Here is a 20,004-nt window from a genome sequence, read left to right on the forward strand (position 1 = left end):
AAATATGGAGTTGTTTTTGAGTTCGGTGTGTGTGTACTCCGAACATTCTCTTGTTACTTCTCCTGGGTTTAGGGCAAAATGTTTTTTTATGTTTAGCTTCCTTAGGAATTTTTGAAGGTCAATATAGGTCTCAAACTTGTCCAGAGGCTTGTCTGGAGCATATTTGAGCCCCAATTCCAGCACTTCTAATTCTTCTTGTGTAAACTGTACGTGACTGAGGTTAAAGATCCCTTGCCCTAATAATTTCTGGGTCTTTTTCTTCTTCCTGCCACCTCGTCTTCCTCTTGTCTGCTTTCTCTTTCCATATGCCTGTGTGTGGGTCCCATATTTGTTTCCTGTTGGTGTTCCCTCCTGGTTCCATTTTGTGGGTTTATTTCATATCTCTGATATGTATTTAGACCCCCTGCTCTCCTCGGGCTCCAGTACCGGTCTCTTGGCCTTGGTCCTCCATAAGTACTTCGTCCTCTCCAGCCGGGATTCCTGTAGGGAATACGGGGTCTCCATTTTCCAGGGGGCTTGTCCTGGTAGGTGACTCGGGAAAAATCCCTGCCACCCTCGTATCCTCTTCTATATCCTGGATGTTGGCCTCTGTAGTCATCCCTTAATGGGGAATATCTGTTACGTACGGGTATATTATATCTGTTGTTTGATGGAGTTCTGTAGTTAGGGGGCCCTCTGTAATCATCTCTCCTGTAGTCTCTTCTTTCCGATGTTATGTGGGGAGTGATAAGTCTTGTTGGGCTGTAAGGTAAATTATCTGCTCCCCTAGGTGTGCCTCCCATCATTCCCAAAGGTGGAAGTAGTATTGGTTCCTCAGATTCTTCCTCCATTGAGGGGTCATCTGGTTGTTCATCCTGACTACCTCCATGTACTTGCCATTTGTACACACTAGAGTTTTTATAGTCCATAACATCTCTTTTGAATTTTTTCTGTTTTTTAGCCTGTATAGTAGTGTCATATTTTTTGATGGATTCCTGTAGCTCTTTTTCTTTATCTTTATATTCTTTGAGATGGACAAAGGGTAATAGTGAGTTTTTTATTTCAGTGATGCTAGTTTCAATCATTCTCATTTTGAACTGTCTCTTTTTGATGATGTGCTGGAGTAGTTCCCCTTCACACTTATTGAAAAGGGAATACCAGTCTTTCATGAGGTCAGTGTTGTCAATCCCATCGTTAGGGTGTACATCCCATCTTAGCCTTCTAGGAGTGATTTTCTCCGTAACATACATCTCCAAGGTGGAGATGTCCCACCATACCCTGAGTTGTTTTTCTAGGGTATGTTTTTAATTGTTTAAGCAGTCCATGCATATCTTTATTATTGGTAACTTGCTCCTGGCTAAAGATCGCCTCTATGTCTATGTTCCTGGTATTCAAATACCCGAAGATATCCATAGCAGCAGACAAAAGACACCCAAAGGTGGTCTATAAGGATACTTGATTAAAAGTCCGCGCTTAGGAAAATAGCTCACGCTCACACGTCATACCCGGAAGAGCCGGCTGGAACGCAAGGTGGGACGCATGTTCGGATCTGTTTTCCGATCCCATCCTTAGCTTACAGCCGTGACTGCTAACGCTTGGTACGCTTTTATTGTACTTTTTAACCTTCAATAAACCGGACGTACTTCACTATCCAAGCCCCCTGTCTATTTCTTTGCGTGAGGAGGATTTGGCAGCACGGAGGTGGATAGTAGCGGAGGTACCCGGGCCTGGATCAGCACAAGGGGACCCTCGGTCTATATGGAAGAAACTCATGGTGCAGTGAAGCCTAAGAGGGACATCCATCAGAGGCAGCTACCCAAAGACACCCACTCCTCTGCCTAATACCCCCTTGGGGGTGACGGAGTCTGGTGAGTGGGGGAGCACTTGGAGTCACCAGCTTCTACTTGCACGGAAGTCACCTCATATCACCCCTTGAGCATTTTTAAATGCATGTCAACCGATCCTGATGTTCTCAATTGTTCCTGTCTCTACATATTAGACATTTTATTCCTGCCTGAGTCCAATATAGGGACTGTTTTACCGATGGTGTATTCATACTCGCTGTCTCTAATATGAGTGTTAATTGTCTGGACTCCTATCTTTTTATATATGAAATTTGAGGAAATTTAATATACTGTAACATAGAGGTTTTTTGCACTTTGGTTTCACTTTATACACAGTGCACTTTATTCACCATATTTATTGGGGATATGTGGTAACCTCATACGGTTACCGTTAGCCCCCAAACAGTGTGCTTTCTCACGGACCCCGAATATTTTTAAAAAGGAGGCTACTCACTAATTTCAACAAAAAATTTTTTTATATTTCTATTTTTATTATTTTTTTGTCTTGTTTGGTTTATTGCATATGCAAAGGTTCACACTGGAAGTGGAGCAAGTGTAAACTCAACCCACTTACTGTAATATTTATTTACACAATACAGAAGACGTGCACATTCACTTTTTAGGATTTTATACTATATAAATTAATTATTTCATTCATTTTTGGTGCATATATAGGGGGACATTCACTTAAGGAACACACATTTATTCCTTTCCTTGCATATACACAATTTTTATCACTATTTCTATATATTCACTTATTTATTTATTTATTTTTCTGACCTCTAAGCAATACTTACTGTCAATAGGGCAGCGCCAATTCCCCACAAAGGCATTATTTTGACTAGAGAACTACTTGAATTCTGGAAAAACATATCATATAAATAATTATTGCTAAATTTGAAAAAAACATTTTATTGGAATATTGTTAAGCTGAATAAGTTTGTAAAATTGTTTTTTTGGAAGACACCATTTTCGATTCACTTGTTTTTTGGACAGTCAACTTACATTAAAATCTATTAAATAAAAACATTATAGGAGAGAATAAAGGGTGAGATACAGTTTCAGCCACTTGAACTTTTATTTATCCTTCATTTTACAACTGTGGGTCTGTTGTAAACATATCTAAACACAAGAATTAAAATGTATTATGCTTCAGTTTACCAGTCTTGAAGTGTGCTGGCTGCATTAGTCTTCTTTTTTTCAGGATAAGTACATGTTTGCAAGGACATAAAAATATCTATCCATGCTGCCAGAAATTCAGTATCCTTGAACATCCCTATGTACTGAACTTAATTTTTTTTTTTTAAACAGCTCTCACTAGTTATCTATGTGGATTACAGAATGTCCCTGCCCTATGTTATGAAAACAAGGAGGGGGGGGGGGTGTCTTGTTGTTCTAACACACTTTACTAGGATGACAGTCACAGTGCTGTATCTATGGAGGAGCAGCACTGAGTGTTGCCACCCTTGTATAAGCAGTGAAGTACTGGCAGGATCAACAGGTAAAAATAAAGGAAAAAAAATCTGAAATAATACAGCCACCACATATAAGGACCGTCAATCCAATTAAAGGTTACTTGAAAAATCTCTTTTCATGTTGTGAGTGCTGCCTTTCTGCTAGCAATCTATTTAACGGATTTGCAACTACTCCTCTGCTCAATCCTTTGGTTTTCTTTCCATTTCTAATGAATATATATTTCATGCATGGCATCTTTTTTGGCTGAAAGCAGTGATGTGTATCCTATACTGACTCCTGAAACGTATCCCCTTATCCCAGCATATCAATAGTTTAGAAAGCTTGTTTTGTATAATGGGTAACACAGCAGTGCACATTCCCAAAAATACCACTGCATTCAAGGAACTAAATGTGTGGGGATTGTTCAAACAATATGTTTTCAAACTTCAAGATCATTCACATTAAAGTGTGTATGTTACAAATAATTTAAATTAAATGTAGAAATAATATATGAATTTAAAACTTGACCATTTAACTATACTGAAAATAATTGTCTAATGATTACATAACACAGGTTTTCCACCCTTTTTTATTGGTTCATTTATGGTTAAGATTCAAAAAAACAAGTACACATATTCCCTTAAAAAAGTTGAAATCATTTGTCTTGTATGTGATTATAAAAAGCTACAATTTTCAAATTAAAGCTACAGCATTATTCAGTGAAAATAAACTTTATTTTTAAACATGTTCTTCCAACTGTGCATTTCTCTTTTGTTTACTGTATAATTACAATGTCTTCCTTTCTCTCATGGTAATCACTGTGTCTAATTACAGAAAAGGCTAATAAGGCGCTTATGTGAACTTATGATCACAGTTTAGAGAATACAGTCACAGGTATAGAGTCAATTAACTTACCCATCTTCTTGTTTGCAACTGGTCAGCTGGCATGTACTACAATAAAATTATCACATAAAACCCTGACATGCTGTATGAGCTCAATCATTGTGGACACAGTGAAAAAAGCAAAAGTACAATCAAAATTCCATGCTGCTGTGTGCTTGGAGATTCCTTAAAGCAACTGGAATAATAAAAGATTCATATTGCTAAATCAATACATTTCCATCTTCTGTGGCTACCTGCTGACCCGTACTGCTTCATAAGACTGTTGAAAGATGTTGCTTTTAGTAAACTGGGCCAGAGTCCATCCCTAGAGTTATCATAATAGGTCATAGAAGTAGTCCAAGCCTTGTCCCAGCTCCCAAATCGATATTCCAGTGCCTAACTCCTGTGCAAGGTCCAGCCGCACCTGTATTGACTGGTAAATAAAGATGGGAAACCCCATGTCAATATAATCTCTAGTAATAATGAAAAGAAGAGCATTGTGAAAGAAAAAAAATCTCTATTACTCATTGAAGGACACAGTTTGATGATAACTATACAACCTAGGGTTTTACTGCCACCTACAGCAGAAATGGAAATCAGGCACATAGAATACTTAAGGTCAGCCTCCTTTAACTCCTCTCACATTATACATGCTCAGTACTGCTTATGGTTAAGATTCAAGGGAGAGTGGACAAATAAAGTTTCTCTGCACATCTAGACAGAGTTCTGGCCCATAGGTCTATTCAGGGTAATTGATCTCAGGAAGAGACAAAGCTTCCAATTAATGTCCTAGAGCTATGAACAATTCATCTTTCATTATTTCATCTGCATTTAATTTTATTATTTTTATTGTACAATGAAAATACATTTTTCTAATTCAGATTATTCCACTATACCATCCTTCAGTCCAGTCATGTAGTTTGGTTCAATCATACAATGCCAGGCTGTGGCTTTCATCAATCATCATAAGGAGCCATAAGTGTTGCAGTAGCAATGGATGTACTATTCTGTCTTGGGCAGAGTTTAATTTTCCTATGATCTCCACATGGTACATTCCCTATGTGGAGAACTGGCAGGCAGATTTACTCAGCAATATGTGGATCCAAAGGCTCTCCATCAAGAGGTGTCTGGAATATTTGTTTACTTTAGGGGATTCCAGATGTGGCTCTGCTAATTTCTAGGTTCAACAAGTAACTGGACAGGTTTGTCTCCAGGACATGAGATCCAGCGATGGATGCAGCAGATGCTCTGGTGGCATTGTGTGACTAGTATGCCTTGATTAATGCTTCTCGTCTGCTGAAACTTTTACCATGCCTACTTCAAAGTGTCAAAATTAAGAGCATTTAAGTCATTCTCATAGTTCTGGATTGGCCTTGAAGATTATGGTACACTGACTTTGTCTGTTACCTGGTGTTCTGTGGCTTATACCAGATTGACCAGATCTGTTAAGTCAAGGATCAATCTTCCACCCAGCTTTTTGCTCATTGGCTAGATGGCCTGGCTGTTGAAGCCAACATTCTGTGAGCCAGGATTTTAGGATTTTAGCATTTAGGATTTTGTAATCTCGACCATTGTAAGAGCTTCTACATTTTCATCGAACTAGGTTTATCATCAAACATGGAATACTTATTTTCACCAGTGTTTTGTGGGCTGTGACCTGTTTGATTGTTTTTGGCACTGATCAAATTAGAGGTGAAAGCATATCCCTGTGTCCCAGAACATGGGATGCAGGCTTGTCCTAATACCTCAATCCAGGAGGTTAGTAAGTGTAAAGACAAGGAAAGGATCGCTGCTACTCCCGACCAGCCCAGATGAATAAATGATAGAGCAGCCTCTGTCTACATGGCAGTTTGGGGTGGAACAACTTTTGACCCTTAGCACCATCAAAGGTCAGGTGTTTGCCCTGTCTGTCAATTTTCCAATGTCCTCTTGCTAATCATTTGCTGATATGTACTTCTATACAAGGGACACATGTTGCTCCTCTTGTTAGGCATCCACTTCAACCATGGGATTTTTATTCTAGTATTGTCGGTGTTACAAAAACCTCATTTTGAACATTTTCAAAAAAATCCCTAGATGTAACTAACTCCTAAGGTGGTCTCTCCTGTGGCCATTACCTTAGCCAGAAGGGTTTCTGCGTTATCAGTATGTCCTTGAGGATCTTAATTTGATCTTACATACAGACAAGGCTGTTTTGCAACCAAGGACCTCCTTTTTCACAAAGTGGTCTCTCTTTCACCTTAGTAAGGACATTACGTTACCTTTCCTGTGTCCTGCACCATCAGGGTTTACCTCCCAGACTCTGCTTTTTTAGACAGACGGATAGCCTGTTTAAGGACCTTCTAGAATAACAAAGAGGTTCTCTGGTTTCCATATCCACTAGTTTTAGGTGTAGTCAACAGGTTGTTTTATAGACCTATGAACTGTTTGATAAAGTACAGTATTTATTTTTGTTTTAAAGCCCTCTCTACTAGGGCAGTGAATGCTTCTTGGACCTTTTGTACCCCAGATCTGTAAGGTTGCAACCTGGGCTTCTGTACTTTTGTTGTATAGCTTTATTGGGTCAATGTGTCTCCCTTGGTAGATGCTAGTTTTGGTCAAAATTTTCTTCAGATGACTGTTTAATGACATTGTTTCCATTTTTTGTTGCTTTAGTTTTCTCTTGTGTTGATTCTGCTGTTTGTTTTGGTGTGCATGCCCTTCTGTTTGAACTGCTTTTGGACGTCCCTAAGTTCCCTAATAATTATGAAGCTGTGTCCCTTAACAGACGATAAAGAAAATAGAACTTTTGTACATGTTGCAAAATCCTTATCTCAGAGTCAATTGAGGGCCACAGCTCCTTCACTTTACTATAGTTCCCCCACCGATTGCTACAAATGAGCAGGTGTGAGATGGGAGATGTTATAGCCTTCATTTTTTATGTTCTTAGTGTCCATGTCTCTTGTAGGTGGCAGTATAAATCCAGCTTGTCTAACTATCATAAAGCTGTGCCATTCAATGGAGAAAAGGATAATACAGTGAGCACAAAGATCACAGTTTTTTCAGGAAAATACTTTGCTATAAATATAAAGATGCATTTAGGGAAACAAATATAAAACTGAAAACCTTATTAGTGCTAAGGACTCCATGCAAGTACCATAGTTTTACATAGCACTGTGCCTGCATACTGTTGTATTCTATCTCTTCATTATTTTGAATTCAAGATTGTGGTGTTTTTTAACTTGGATCCTCAGATACCTCAAGTAGCATCAGTTTTAGGGATTAACATAAGTGAGTTAAGCAAACAAAATTGCCAGGGCAAGATCAAAGATGACCTGTTTGGTGTATTTAAAGGGACAGCCCACCCAAAACTGATATATTATTTTTTTTTTAAAATCAAAAATAGGTAAATAACCCGACAGTTTCTTATATCTATGGAACTTTATTGGTAATGTACCTACTCTTGAATTCCAGGGTCTGTATATCTGTGGTGACCATTAGGAGTCCTACTGTACCTGTTGGATTTTTTTTTCATGTATTTTATTATCAAGAAGACGACAGTAGAAATTTGAACAGACAAAGTGGACAATAGCGAAAACTCTCAGGTGGATAGGAACAGGATTGGTAACTATATCAAGAAGAAAACAATGTTGAAGAATCCAATGGCTTAAGGTCACTATACACAGCTTTTGAAAATGTATTCCCCCATCCATGCCAACAGGGTGGGTAGATGAATCTCCACTGCCTGCTATGGTATTTAGGCAGCCAAAGCTACCTGAATAAAGTGGCGTTGCCGAACAGTGACTACATCGGTTAGTATGCAATAACTCTTTGAGCAATAATTATTTACCTGGCCTTGTTGAATTTTTTAATAAACTTTTGCTGAACAGGGTGGTGATTTCAGGAGCACCCACAGCTTAAATTTCAGACAATTCAAGATTTGGCCAAGGTTCAAGACAGCTATGGGAACTATTACTCAGTGTTGTAGGCACTACTATAAGTAAAATATAATTATTTGGTGGAATGATCCTTTCAAGATTGTAGTTGAATGACACAGATGTTAAGTAACACCTCCTATGCGGTTTTCATTTTCAAGAAACATGAAATAAAGATGGGTGCCATGGTTTTTTGCATGTACATGGCTAGATGAATGAGGTTTTAGTAATTAATACTTACAATATTGTGTTCAGTTTAATTAGGAGAACATCAGTTTACAATGTATCACAAATTACCTTTTTGCTGATATGGATACAGTAAACTGAAATTTAGTTGCCATGGAATACTTTATATGCTATTATTGTTATTTGTACTTCCATAAGCCTGCTTGTCATAGAAGAAAACCACTACAAAAAGAAAATATCTCCAGTGCAAAGAAAAAGATTTTATGCAGCTCACATTCATTCACTAGTTTAATAAAGGATTATTAAAACCTCTACCATGTATAGATTAATGTCAGTGGCTGGCTGAACCAAAAGCCATGCAAAAGTATTATTACCAGGTGTAAATAATAATTAACCTTTAAGGCCCAACAAAAGAAGAAGGCAAATACACAACACCAGTTTTACCTGCATAATGCTGGTTGCATACTGTATACCGCATGCACAAAGCGGCATTTTAAATCTCCAAAGCAATTAAAATAATCCTTGCAGTAGGGACCCCCACTGCAAGGGTTAAATGCTCATTTTGCCTAGCCACTTCCCACCCATAGGCCATCATATGACGTCCTGGACTTTGAGTGGGGATATCTGAATGATACCTGCAGCTACAGGCATCATCCAGATATCAAATTTTTCAGCCGGCGATCCTGTGCACTGTAAGGGCAATCCTAGCAGCAGTTCAGTCGCCTGATCGTTCTTGCAGGCCCTCCGGTGCTTCTCCCGCTTCGCCCCTGCGATCGGCGAGCTGGAGAACGAATCAATCACTGCTAGAAGTTGACTATAGAGATTTCCAGTGACCAGATGGTCCCCAGTCATCTCTATGACCCTCGGAGGCCTGGGCGCAATGTTATGACGTCATGTCCAGGCCGGCGAAAATAAACAATGCCGGGTACTTGGTCGGAAAGGCCAAGAGAGTTTATTTTTTTATCTCAGCCTTTCCAGCCTGAAGGAGAGATGTGGGGTCCTATAGACCCCACATCTCTCCATAAAGAGGACTTGTCACACACTATTCCTATTTCAAGGGATGCCTAAATTCCTAGTAATAGGAATAAAAGTGATCAAATTTTATTTATTTTTTTAAAGTGTAAAAATAAAAAAATAAAAGTAAATAAAAGAATATAAAAAAAAAAATTTTAAGCTCCCCCCGTCCCCGCGCACAGAAGCAAATACATACGTAAGTTGTGCCCACATATGTAAACGGCATTCACATGTGTGAGGTATCGCCGCGTGCATTCGAGCGTGAGAAACAATTCTAGTGCAAGACCTCCTTTGTAACTCTAAACAGGTAACCTGTATAAAATTTTAAAGCGTCGCCTATGGAGATTTATAAGTACCAAAGTTTGGCGCCACTCCACAAGTGTGCGCAATTTTAAAGCATGACAAGTTAGGTATCGATTTACTCGGCGTAACATCATCTTTTACATTATACAAAAAATTGGGCTAACTTTACTGTTTTTTGTTTTTTTAATTGCACAAATACCGTGTGACATAAAAAGCTGCAACAACCACCATTTTATTCCCTAGGGTCTCTGATAAAAAACATATATAATGTTTGGGGGTTCTGAGTCAATTTCTAGAAAAAAATTATGATTTTTACATGTAGGAGCAAAGTGCCATAATTGGCCCGAATGGGTAGTGGCTAGGGAACAAATAAAAGCACATTTACTTATGTTATCCCTCCTTTTTTCAGGCTCCTCCTTCCATGCGACTAGTGCCCCCGCAGCCTCTCTACTGCAGCAATAGTTGGCAGTTACAGCTGTGATGTTATCATGTACAGTGCAAGACCATCAGTCATGCATTGTAAGTGATGATACTAAAGGCCTATCAACAAGCACCAGAGAAATGAGGCGAACACTAACTATTGGGGAATAAAATAAGTGAAAATGCTTTTTTTATCAGGTATCTGGCAATTTAACCCCTGCAGTGTGGGGAAGAGTCCAATTGCAAGGGTAGTTGTTTCATAGTTTAAATGTAAGTATTATCTCACGATGCTCATGATAATAATGCTTAGGGATGGGGGAGCATTTCTAAGCATTATTGTTAATTGCGTGCCAACGAAAGCCTCCACATATTGCAACAGAATTGCTGGATGACGGAAATGTTAAAAAGCCAGTATTTACTTTGCGCATGATCTGTTGTTGCCCCATTCACTCATCAGAGTCCCCAAGAAATCAATATTTATTGTTTAATGATGAACTTTTTATCGTATACTAGATTACAGCTCATACAAAGCTAGGAACCCTATTCCTGCCCACACATGGTAGTGCAGAGGTTTCCAGTATATTGTGGGAAGCAGTGACTGGAGTCAAATGCTCCCCTGTACCTGGATGTACAAAGGTTTCTCAGGACACTGGCAGTCAAATAAGGAGGCAGGAGAATGCAAGGAAGTTAAATACAGCCATGAGATGACGTGCATTGTCACAACATGCCTCAGTAGACTGCGCCTATTCAGACAAGCCAATCACTACAAACAAATTGATTAAAACGACCCCCCCCCCTTTTGTTGAAAAAAAAAAAAACAAACCCCTGTGGGTGATTAATGTACATTGTAAGGATTTTAACAAACTTTGTTGCACATTCCTACCAGTTTCTCCTCTGTTGTTCCACTTTGTGTCTTTGGATACTGATTCTGAATACAAATGACTAATTCATTTTACTCTGCTAGCACACATTTTGTGTTCTGGTGAGAAAAGTTGCAGTGACTCCATCCCTTTAGAAGTGGTTAACCCTTAGATGGTCTCTCGCCACAAATAATTGAATACAAAGCTTTCTCTGATTGGTTGAGGCAGAGAGTTGAGCAGAGGATGTCAGGATCTCAGACTAATCAGAAGAAGCTTGGTATTCATTCATAGACTACAAAACTCTCCATGAAAGACTGAGCATAGCTCATCCTTACTCGATTCTGTTCTGGGAGTGGGAAGAGAAGTTCTCATGCGGCTGCTGGAACACAACGCTGTATACTGTATGTAGTTGAGCTATATACAGCTTATACAGCGCTCCCAGCTGCTGCATCTCTTAGTGAAGGTAATAGTTTGTTTGGTCCAGCTTGATCCAAATGAACTATTTAAGCTTCAGTAAAGGCTGGAAATCAGCTGTAAGTGACAGCAACTCTGAGAAAGAGGATCAGCAACAGGACCTGCGTCCAAGGATGCGCACACAAGCCTCAGAAGTTGGAAATGGGGCCTGTTTAAATGCGTACAGTACAAAAACAGAATTCAAGAAAAAGTAAGCTAAAAATTGCATGAAAAAAATCACAATAATGCTCAGAACATTAAAGCATGTGTCAAAACAAAGTGGTGTTTATGAGGGTACATTTCTGCTATAACTGTAGCACACACAGTTACCCATATGCTCGGATCTCCATGGTCAGTTACAGTGCCTTGAAAAAGTATTCATACCCCTTGAAATTTTCCACATTTTGTCACGTTACAACCAAAATTGTAAATGTATTTTATAGGGATTTTTTGTGATACACCAACACAAAGTGGCACATAATTGTGAAGTAAAAGGAAAATAACAAATGATTTTCCAAATCTTTTACAAATAAATATGTGAAAAGTGTGGGGTGCATTTGTATTCAGCCCCCTTTACTCTGATACCCCTAACTAAAATCTAGTGGTACCAATTGCCTTCAGAAGTCATCTAATTAGTAAATAGAGTCCACCTGTGTGTGAAGCCTTAGTAAACAAACAGCATCATGAAGGCCAAGGAACACACCAGGCAGGTAAGGGGTAACGTTGTGGAGAAGTTTAAAGCAGGGTTAGGATATAAAAAAATATCTCAGGCTTTGAACATCTCACGGAGCACTATTCAATCCATCATCCGAAAAAAAGAGTATGGCACAACTGCAAATCTACCAAGACATGGCCGTCCACCTTAACTGACAGGCCGGGCAAGGAGAGCATTCATCAGAGAAGCAGCCAAGAGGCCCATGGTAACTCTGAAGGAGCTGCAGAGATCCACAGCTCAGGTGGGAGAATCTGTCCACAGGACAACTATTAGTTGTGCACTCCACAAATCTGGCCATTATGGAAGAGTGGCAAGAAGAAAGCCATTGTTGAAAGAAAGCCATTTTGCAGAGAAAAGTCCTATTTGCAGTTTGCGAGAAGCCACGTGGGGAACACAGGAAACATGTGGATGAAAGTGCTCTGGTCAGATGAGACCAAAATTGAACTTTTTGACCTAAAAGCAAAATGCTATGTGTGGCAAAAAACTAACACTGCACATCACCCTGAACACACCATCCCCACCATGAAACATGGTGGTGGCAGCATCATGTTGTGGGGATGCTTTTCTTCAACAGGGACAGGGAAGCTGCTCAGAGTTGATAGGAAAATGGATGGCGCCAAATACAGGGCAATCTTAGAAGAAAACCTGTTAGAGTCTGTAAAAGACTTAAGACTAGGGCAGAGGTTCACCTTCCAGCAGGATCAGGACCTTAAACATAAAGCCAGAGTTACAATGGAATGGTTTAGATCAAAGCATATTCATGTGTTAGAATGGCAACGTCAAGTCCAGACCTAAATCCAATTGTGAATCTGTGACAAGACTTGAAAATTGCTGTTCACAGACGTTCTCCATCCAATCTGACAAAGCTTGAGCTATTTTGCAAAAAAGAATGGGAAAAAATGTCACTCTCTAAATGTGAAAAGCTGGTAGAGACATCCCCAAAAAGACTTGCAGCTGTAATTAATCTGTAATTGCAGAGAAACGTGGTTCTACAGTACCAAGTATTGACTTAGTGGGGCTGAATACAAATGCACGCCACACTTTTCAGATATTTATTTGTAAAAAAAATTGAAAACCATTTATCATTTTCCTTCTATTTCACAATTATGTGCCACTTTGTGTTGGTCTATCACATAAACCCCCCCCCCCCCCCAAAAAAAAATTACATTTTTGGTTGTAACATGACAAAATGTGGAAAATTTCAAGGGGTATGAATATTTTTTCAAGGCACTGTATTTGTGTAAAAAAATTGGATTTTTGACTTACCGTAAAACCCATTTATCTGAGATCAATGACAGATACAGCACTCCATTATTCAGAACCATAGGTTTATATCGCCTCCTACAGAAGTAGGACACTTGGCAGAAAAAAGACTTGGCTACGCTTATGGGCAGTCCTAGGTGATATACACCCCCCTCTCTGCTATAGGCCTTCAGTTTAGTAGCAAGCAGTGTCAGAAGCATCAAAACTCCTTAGAGGGTGGGTGCTGTGTCTGTCAATGAACTCAGAGAAATGGATTTTACAGTAAGTCAAAAATCCCATTTTCTCTTTCGTTCATTGACAGACACAGCGCTCCATTATTCAGAACCATAGGGACATCCCAAAGCACTGCCAAACATGAGGGGTGAGACAACGAAAAATCCCAAGGCTAACACAAGAGCCAACCAGGTAACAGGAGCTCAACACAGAAAAAAACTGGAGCCCAACCTGAACAATACCCCTTCAAGAGGCAATAGACCCTCTAAACAGCAGCCTGCAACACCTTGCAGCCAAGAGAAGCATCCTCAGATTCCAGCACATCACCATTGTAGAATTTTGTGAAAGTGTACACCGACGACCAACTGGCCGCCTTGCAAACCAGCGCAGCTGATGCCTGATGATGGAAGGCCCAAGAAGCAATAAGCAGCCAAGTAGAATACACCATAACAGGGAAAGGAGGAACCCAACCCCTGACAGAATAGACCAGAGTCATCGTCTGTCTGATCCATCTAGAAAGGTCACAGAAGAAGCAGACAGACCCTTTTTTGGCCCGTCCGTGATCACAAACAGTGAGTCTGATCTCCGAAAAATGCATTTTGACCTGGGACACAGGGAAGGCAATACAATGTCCTTAGTCAAAAGGAATCAGAGGAGGGAACCACGGACAAGGGCAAGGAACCACTTCATCTTTGTGAATAACCAGTTAAGAAGTATGAAATGGTAGTGCCTACAGTTCCGACACTCTGCGAGCAGAGGTTATAGCAACCAATAAAGCCACCTTCTGGGACAGAGCAAGCAGAGGAACCTCCTGAATATTTCCAAAGGGAGGCTCCTGTAGAACTGAATGCACCAAGAGTAGATCCCACGGCAGTAGAAGCGACTGCACTGGTGGAGGCAGATGTCGAACCCCTTGATTAAGAGTACGCACCAGGGAGTGCGAGACCAGGGGATGCCGAAAAAAAACACCAAGGCCGACACCTGGCCCTTGATGGTACTCAAGGCCAAGTTCTGCTCAACCCCCCCGTGAAGGAAGGTCTAAATCTAAACCACCGAGAAAGAATGAGGGTAACTGGCAAGTGCCTCACTCCAGGATATGTATGCTATCCGTGTCCAGTGGTAAATCTTTCCAGAGGAAGGCTTCCTAGCCTTCAGCAGCGTCATAACTTCAGCACCTAGATCATAACAGCCAGGCCTTCAAAACCAGCAACTGAAGCAGGATGGAAGATCGGCCCTTGGCACAGTAAAAGCTCCCTAGGAGGCAGTCACCAAAGGGACATCAGCGACCAAGCACACCAGGTCAGTGTACCAAGACCAACAAGACCATCCGGGCCCACTAGAATGACCGCAATCCCTTCGGACATGATCCCGTGCAAAAGCCTTGACAAACTCTTGAGAGGAGGAGAGGCGTAGATCTAACTAAACTGGCCCCACGGGGCCACCAGAGCGTCTGCATTGTCCACCAGAGGAGCTTGTGGCCTTGCCAGAAACCTTAGTACCGTACCGTTCCGTTAAGCCGGGATGCCAACAGCTCTGCCTCGGGAGTGCCCCATCGGAGACATATCCGATGAAACATGTCCTGGTGAAGGGACCACCCCTTAGACCAACACTAGCCGACTTAGGCAACCGCCTGCCATTTTTCCACTCCTAGAATGTATATGGCGGAGAGGGCCGGAACAAGGCATTCTGCCCACTAGAGGATGCTGGCTACTGTCAGGGCTGCCAACACACTCTGCATTCCGCCCTGGTGATTGACATAGACCACCACCGTGGCATCGTCCGACTGGACCCCCGAAGTAGACCACCATGATCCATACACAGTCTGATCGCTCGAAGTCCCAGGATATCGATCGACAGTCCGGATTCCTCCAGCGTCCAACGACCCTGAGCAGAACCTAGTCCCCACCCAGACAGACTGGCATTGGTGGTGACCACTGTCCAATACAAAGGGAGAATGGATGTGCCCTGCTGAAATCCCAGAGAGCGAAGCCACCAGACCAAGGACCCCCGGTTTTCTGGCTCAGCCTAATCAGGGAGCCCAGAGACCTCGGGCACTTTTTTTGCCAGGATCTCTCTTGAAAGGAGCTTGTATGGAACTGCACAAATGGAACCGCCTCGAAGGTAGATACTATTAGGCCCAACACCCACATGCAGGACCTCAGGGAGGCCCACCAGCGAGAAAACAGTAGTTGAATCGCAGCATGCAACAAATCTATTTCAGGGGAAGTGGCGCTGTTCAAAGGTGATCAGTTATATGTGAACCCACTATGCTATTAAATCTAAACAACTCTCCATAAAAGTGCAAAGTGCTTAAAGTAGATATAAGATCAATAATATATAAAAGTGTAAAAAATGAGAATTCATGAAAAATAAAAATACCAATAACAGTGATAATACCCCACATCAAACGATAATATGATGTGACGTGCTAAATAAAGGGGGGTAACTTAATGAATAAAAAGTGCCCCCCTAGTGAATACAAAGAAAAAGCTTCAAGCAGGGGAAAGCCAAAAAATGAAAAATTATGTAAATATGTAAAATAAAAAGTGGCATTAAATAGTATCAAAAATAACGTAAAAAACTCCAAACAAATATACGTGTGTATATAACTATACACCAAAAATAATAGTCTGTGAGTGATGATCCATGCATAAATTCAAAAATAATAATAGCGACTCTTCAATATTCCCCGCCTTCCTCCGCAACTCCCACTTGTGCCTGCACTCACCGGAGCGCCTAACCCCTGCAGGGGTAACAGGCGTGTTAGCTGAAATCCAGTAACTGTGTCCCCTTGTGGCAGATAGCCCCTCAAGTGGGTGCCGTAGTCTTCCACCTCTCCACGGAAGTCTTTCCTCCAGGATATGCAGACTGTAGCTGGGTCTGCCCACTGAAGCCACACTCCCAGCGACCCTGGAAACTTCTGGAGTTTGTCCAGAGGAAGAAACACTCTGGCCAGAGATGAATCCAGAGCCAGGCCCAGATAATCCAATTTTCTGGAAAGAGCCGGAGCAGACTTCAGGTAGTATAGAAGCCAACTAAAAACTGAGGTGTGTATAACAAGCTACGTTGATCCTCAGGGTAGCTGAGGACTCTGCTCACAAAAGAAGATCATCCAAGCAGCCCAGGACCGCAATCCCCTGCTGACGTAACCACGCCAGAACTGGAGCAAACACCTTTGTGAGTACGTGAGGGGTGGAGGCGAGACCAAAAGTCAACACCGCGAGCTGAAAATGCTCTTTTGCCACAGTAAAATGAAGGAAGTGTTGGTGTCGGGCACATATTAGAATGCGTAAATAAGCATCCGTGATGTTGACAGAAGCCCGAAAGTCCCCATGATGAAGGGACGCCACCACTGTGCAGATGGACTCCATTCTGACCTTGTGTACCCACTGGAACCGGGACAAGCATACCCTGAAGCAACAGGGCTTGCACAGCCCCAAGGAGAACTGCCAACAGTCCGGTGACAGACGCCAATTGGAAGGAAAAAATCCTTTTCAGGGTTCAAGGCCGGAACACTAGGACATAGGTGAGGGCACGCCTTCATGCTGAAGGGGCCTTGTCTGTGGGTCTAGGGAGCCCCGCTCTCAGCTCGCCAGACCAGGTCCATTGCGTGCCGAGAAGAATGACCATATCTGCTATGAAACCCCATTTTTTTTCCCATTTCAGACTGTGGAAGACATTTACACTTCCCTCCTGTGAGACTCGTAACGATGTCATCCAGGGTAGCCCCAAACAGACAATTGCCTTGAAATGGTAACCCAGTCAGACCAACACTTAAGCCCCAATACATGTCTAAGCACCACTGCAGAAAAAGAGCGCTTAGCAACCAAGGGAACTGCATCCAAGAGGCATCGCATACAAACTGCAGCCTCCAGACCAACTGGTCCGCCAACTCAGCGAAAGCAGAGGGTATCTGCTCCCCCTCCAGGTATGTCAGCCGGATCCTTAAAAGCCGAAGACTCCTCTACCAGATCATGGTTGCCTTGCGCAACCTAGAGACAGGGGGGTCCACTACTGGCGGAACAGTCCACTCTTTAAGGAGGAACCCCACAAAGGGATACCTCACAGTGAAGCGTCTGGAACCACAAAGGGACGCCTTGGACACACCCAGTTTATACAAACAAATATTCCAAAACAGGAGGGAGAAGGGAACACTTTTGCCATGCAAGACAGTTTATGGGTGTCAAGGGGACCGACACCTCCACCGCAACCACAGCTGCATCCTCCATCTTTAAAGTTTCCCGCACAGATGTAATAAGGGAGACAACCAGCACCTTCTTGTGCGCCACTGCAGTTGTGGAGGAACAACCTCACTAACTTACAGGACAGGGAGTGTGGCCACCAACCCCACAAGGTGGGCCACATCCACGACGGCAGAGCCAGACATAGGATCAGTCGAGACTGATGAGGCTTATATACCTAAGCGCCACCTGTGAAAATGCAAAGAACACAGGGGGGCCGCAGACTGAAACCTCCACCGCCTTAGTTCCCGCACAGGGGCCTCACCGAGGTCCCACATGGGGGATGTCAACCAAGGCCCTGCACAGGGGGTGCTGACCAAGGCTTCTCACAAGGGGCACCGGCCATGACCCCGCACTGGGGTACCTACTTATACCCTACACAGGGGGCACCATTGGACCTCTAACAGGGGCACTGGCTGAGACCCCGCACTGGGGGCATCTACGGAAACCCTGCACAGGGGGCATCACTGAACCCACCACAGGGGGCACTGGCTGAGACCCCACACAGGGGGCGCCTACTAGATGCCCCGCACAGGGAACACCACTGGGGCCTTCACAGGGGGCACTGGCTGAGGCCCCACACAGGGGGCATCCACTAAGGCCCCTCACAGGGGGGATCCACTAAGGCCCCTCAAAGGGGGCGCCTACAGAGGGCCCACTTAACCCCCCAAAAGGGGGTCCCCCTCAGAGCCCCCACAGCACCGTCTGTTGTGGCCATGCGGCCTAGTAGGCCGTAAAAGGCGCGGCCTAAATTTTTGGCCGCCCACCGTGAGTGCACAGGTCCGCGGGGGGACCAGACCAGATTAGAGACGAGGAAGGAGGGTGGATGCCCGCAACAGAAAGCGTCGGCCTCCGCTGCCTGCTCTAGGGCCGCCCCACATGTCGCCCGCTCGGTAGGCTGCAAAAGCCGCGGCCTAAATTTTTGGAGGGCTGCCACAGGGGGCGCGGATCTACGGATGTCTGGTCATCCACCCAAACATCAAGCAGGTGCCACGGTGTACCCCCCATAGTGACAACCCTGGAGGGGGGGGGTGGACAGAGTGTCCGAAGCACCTAAGCCAGAGGCTTGGGCCTCACCTAGGGAAGGGGGAGGAGAACCCCAGAGGAACTGACCACCCTCAGGGAGTGCCCATGCCCCACACCACTCCAGGGAAGGAGAGGAGGGGGCCCCTTACTTACTGCTCCAGCGAGTGCGCAGGTAACGCTCCCAGACAGATCCTCCTCACCACAGAAGTGGGGGGGCTGATGGCCATGAGGGACGCTGCGACTCAGGCCGAGACCCGGTTGTATGCGACTTCGCGAGATGTTTAACTCGCAGGGCCAGCCCCCGTCCAGTGAGGCTATGTCGCGGCTGACCTATCGTGTAGCTGCGGTCTGCGCGCGCTCGCTGGCCAGACTGCGAAGACCACTTGATCTTAGTGTCCAGCCCGTCGCCCAGTCGGGCAGTTGATTGTAGATCTCACAGGAAAAAATCCAAGAGAAAAAAGGTAGTTTAAAAAGCAAAAACAAAAAACTGCCAGGACTAGAGACCCGCGCAGGGAACCCTATGGTTCTGAATAATGGAGCGCTGTGTCTGTCAATGAACGAAAGAGAAACAATAATTCAGGTACAATAAAGGAAGCAGCTTGTTTTCACAATGCAAATATGCTTTGCTTGGGTGACATGTGAGCCCATCATCTAAGGTGTATGTGCCTGTACTGTAGAAATAATGAAACAGACATTCTTTCAGTAGTATTAAAACAGATCTCTAGACTACCTGTCAAGTACATAATCTATCATCTTCAGAGTGGCTTAAATAACTAGGAAATCATATAGTTGAACCAGCTGCACCAAAACCAAACAACCTCCATCAATATGTGGTCATTGTCCAAGCTCTAAATGTATTTTAAATCTTACCTTCAAAGTTGGGTAGAACACTGCATGCTTGCCCCCTTTATTCCTGTAAAATAATTATTTTTATATCAATAAAAGCATTTCCAAATACATGCCCCATGGTAGAGCAGCGAAAGGCACAAAAACAAATTTATAACAAGCCCTGCATGATTGGACTGTAAGAGACCATAAGTCCCCCAGTTGAAGACTTTAGGAATGACAACAATATACACTACTGTGCAAAAGTTTCAGGTAGGTGTGAAAAATGCTGTAAATTAAGAATGCTATCAAAAATAGAAGTGTTAATAGTTTATTTTTAACAGTTAACAGAATAAACAGTAAATGAACAGAAGAAAAATGAAAATCAAATCAATATTTGGTGTGACCGCC

At 42.9% G+C, this 20,004-nt stretch overlaps 1 protein-coding gene across 5 annotated transcripts in view; it reads right to left on the reverse strand.

Annotated features, from left to right (window-relative positions):
* Positions 1-2,882: 2,882 nt before the first annotated feature.
* The window catches only part of CHID1 (chitinase domain containing 1), a 1,258,939-nt gene continuing 1,241,817 nt past the window's right edge, over positions 2,883-20,004 (reverse strand). For all 5 annotated transcript variants that reach the window (XM_073604841.1, XM_073604840.1, XM_073604839.1 and 2 more), the window contains exons 12-13: positions 19,639-19,681; positions 2,883-4,593 (exon numbers count right to left, since the gene is read on the reverse strand). In XM_073604841.1, coding sequence (XP_073460942.1) covers positions 4,495-4,593; positions 19,639-19,681 — 142 coding nt within the window. In that variant the 3' untranslated portion in view covers positions 2,883-4,494. The remainder of the gene's footprint in view (positions 4,594-19,638; positions 19,682-20,004) is intronic.

Source organism: Aquarana catesbeiana, linkage group LG11 (genome assembly GCF_042186555.1).
Source record: "Aquarana catesbeiana isolate 2022-GZ linkage group LG11, ASM4218655v1, whole genome shotgun sequence".
NCBI classification, from domain to species: domain Eukaryota; kingdom Metazoa; phylum Chordata; class Amphibia; order Anura; family Ranidae; genus Aquarana; species Aquarana catesbeiana.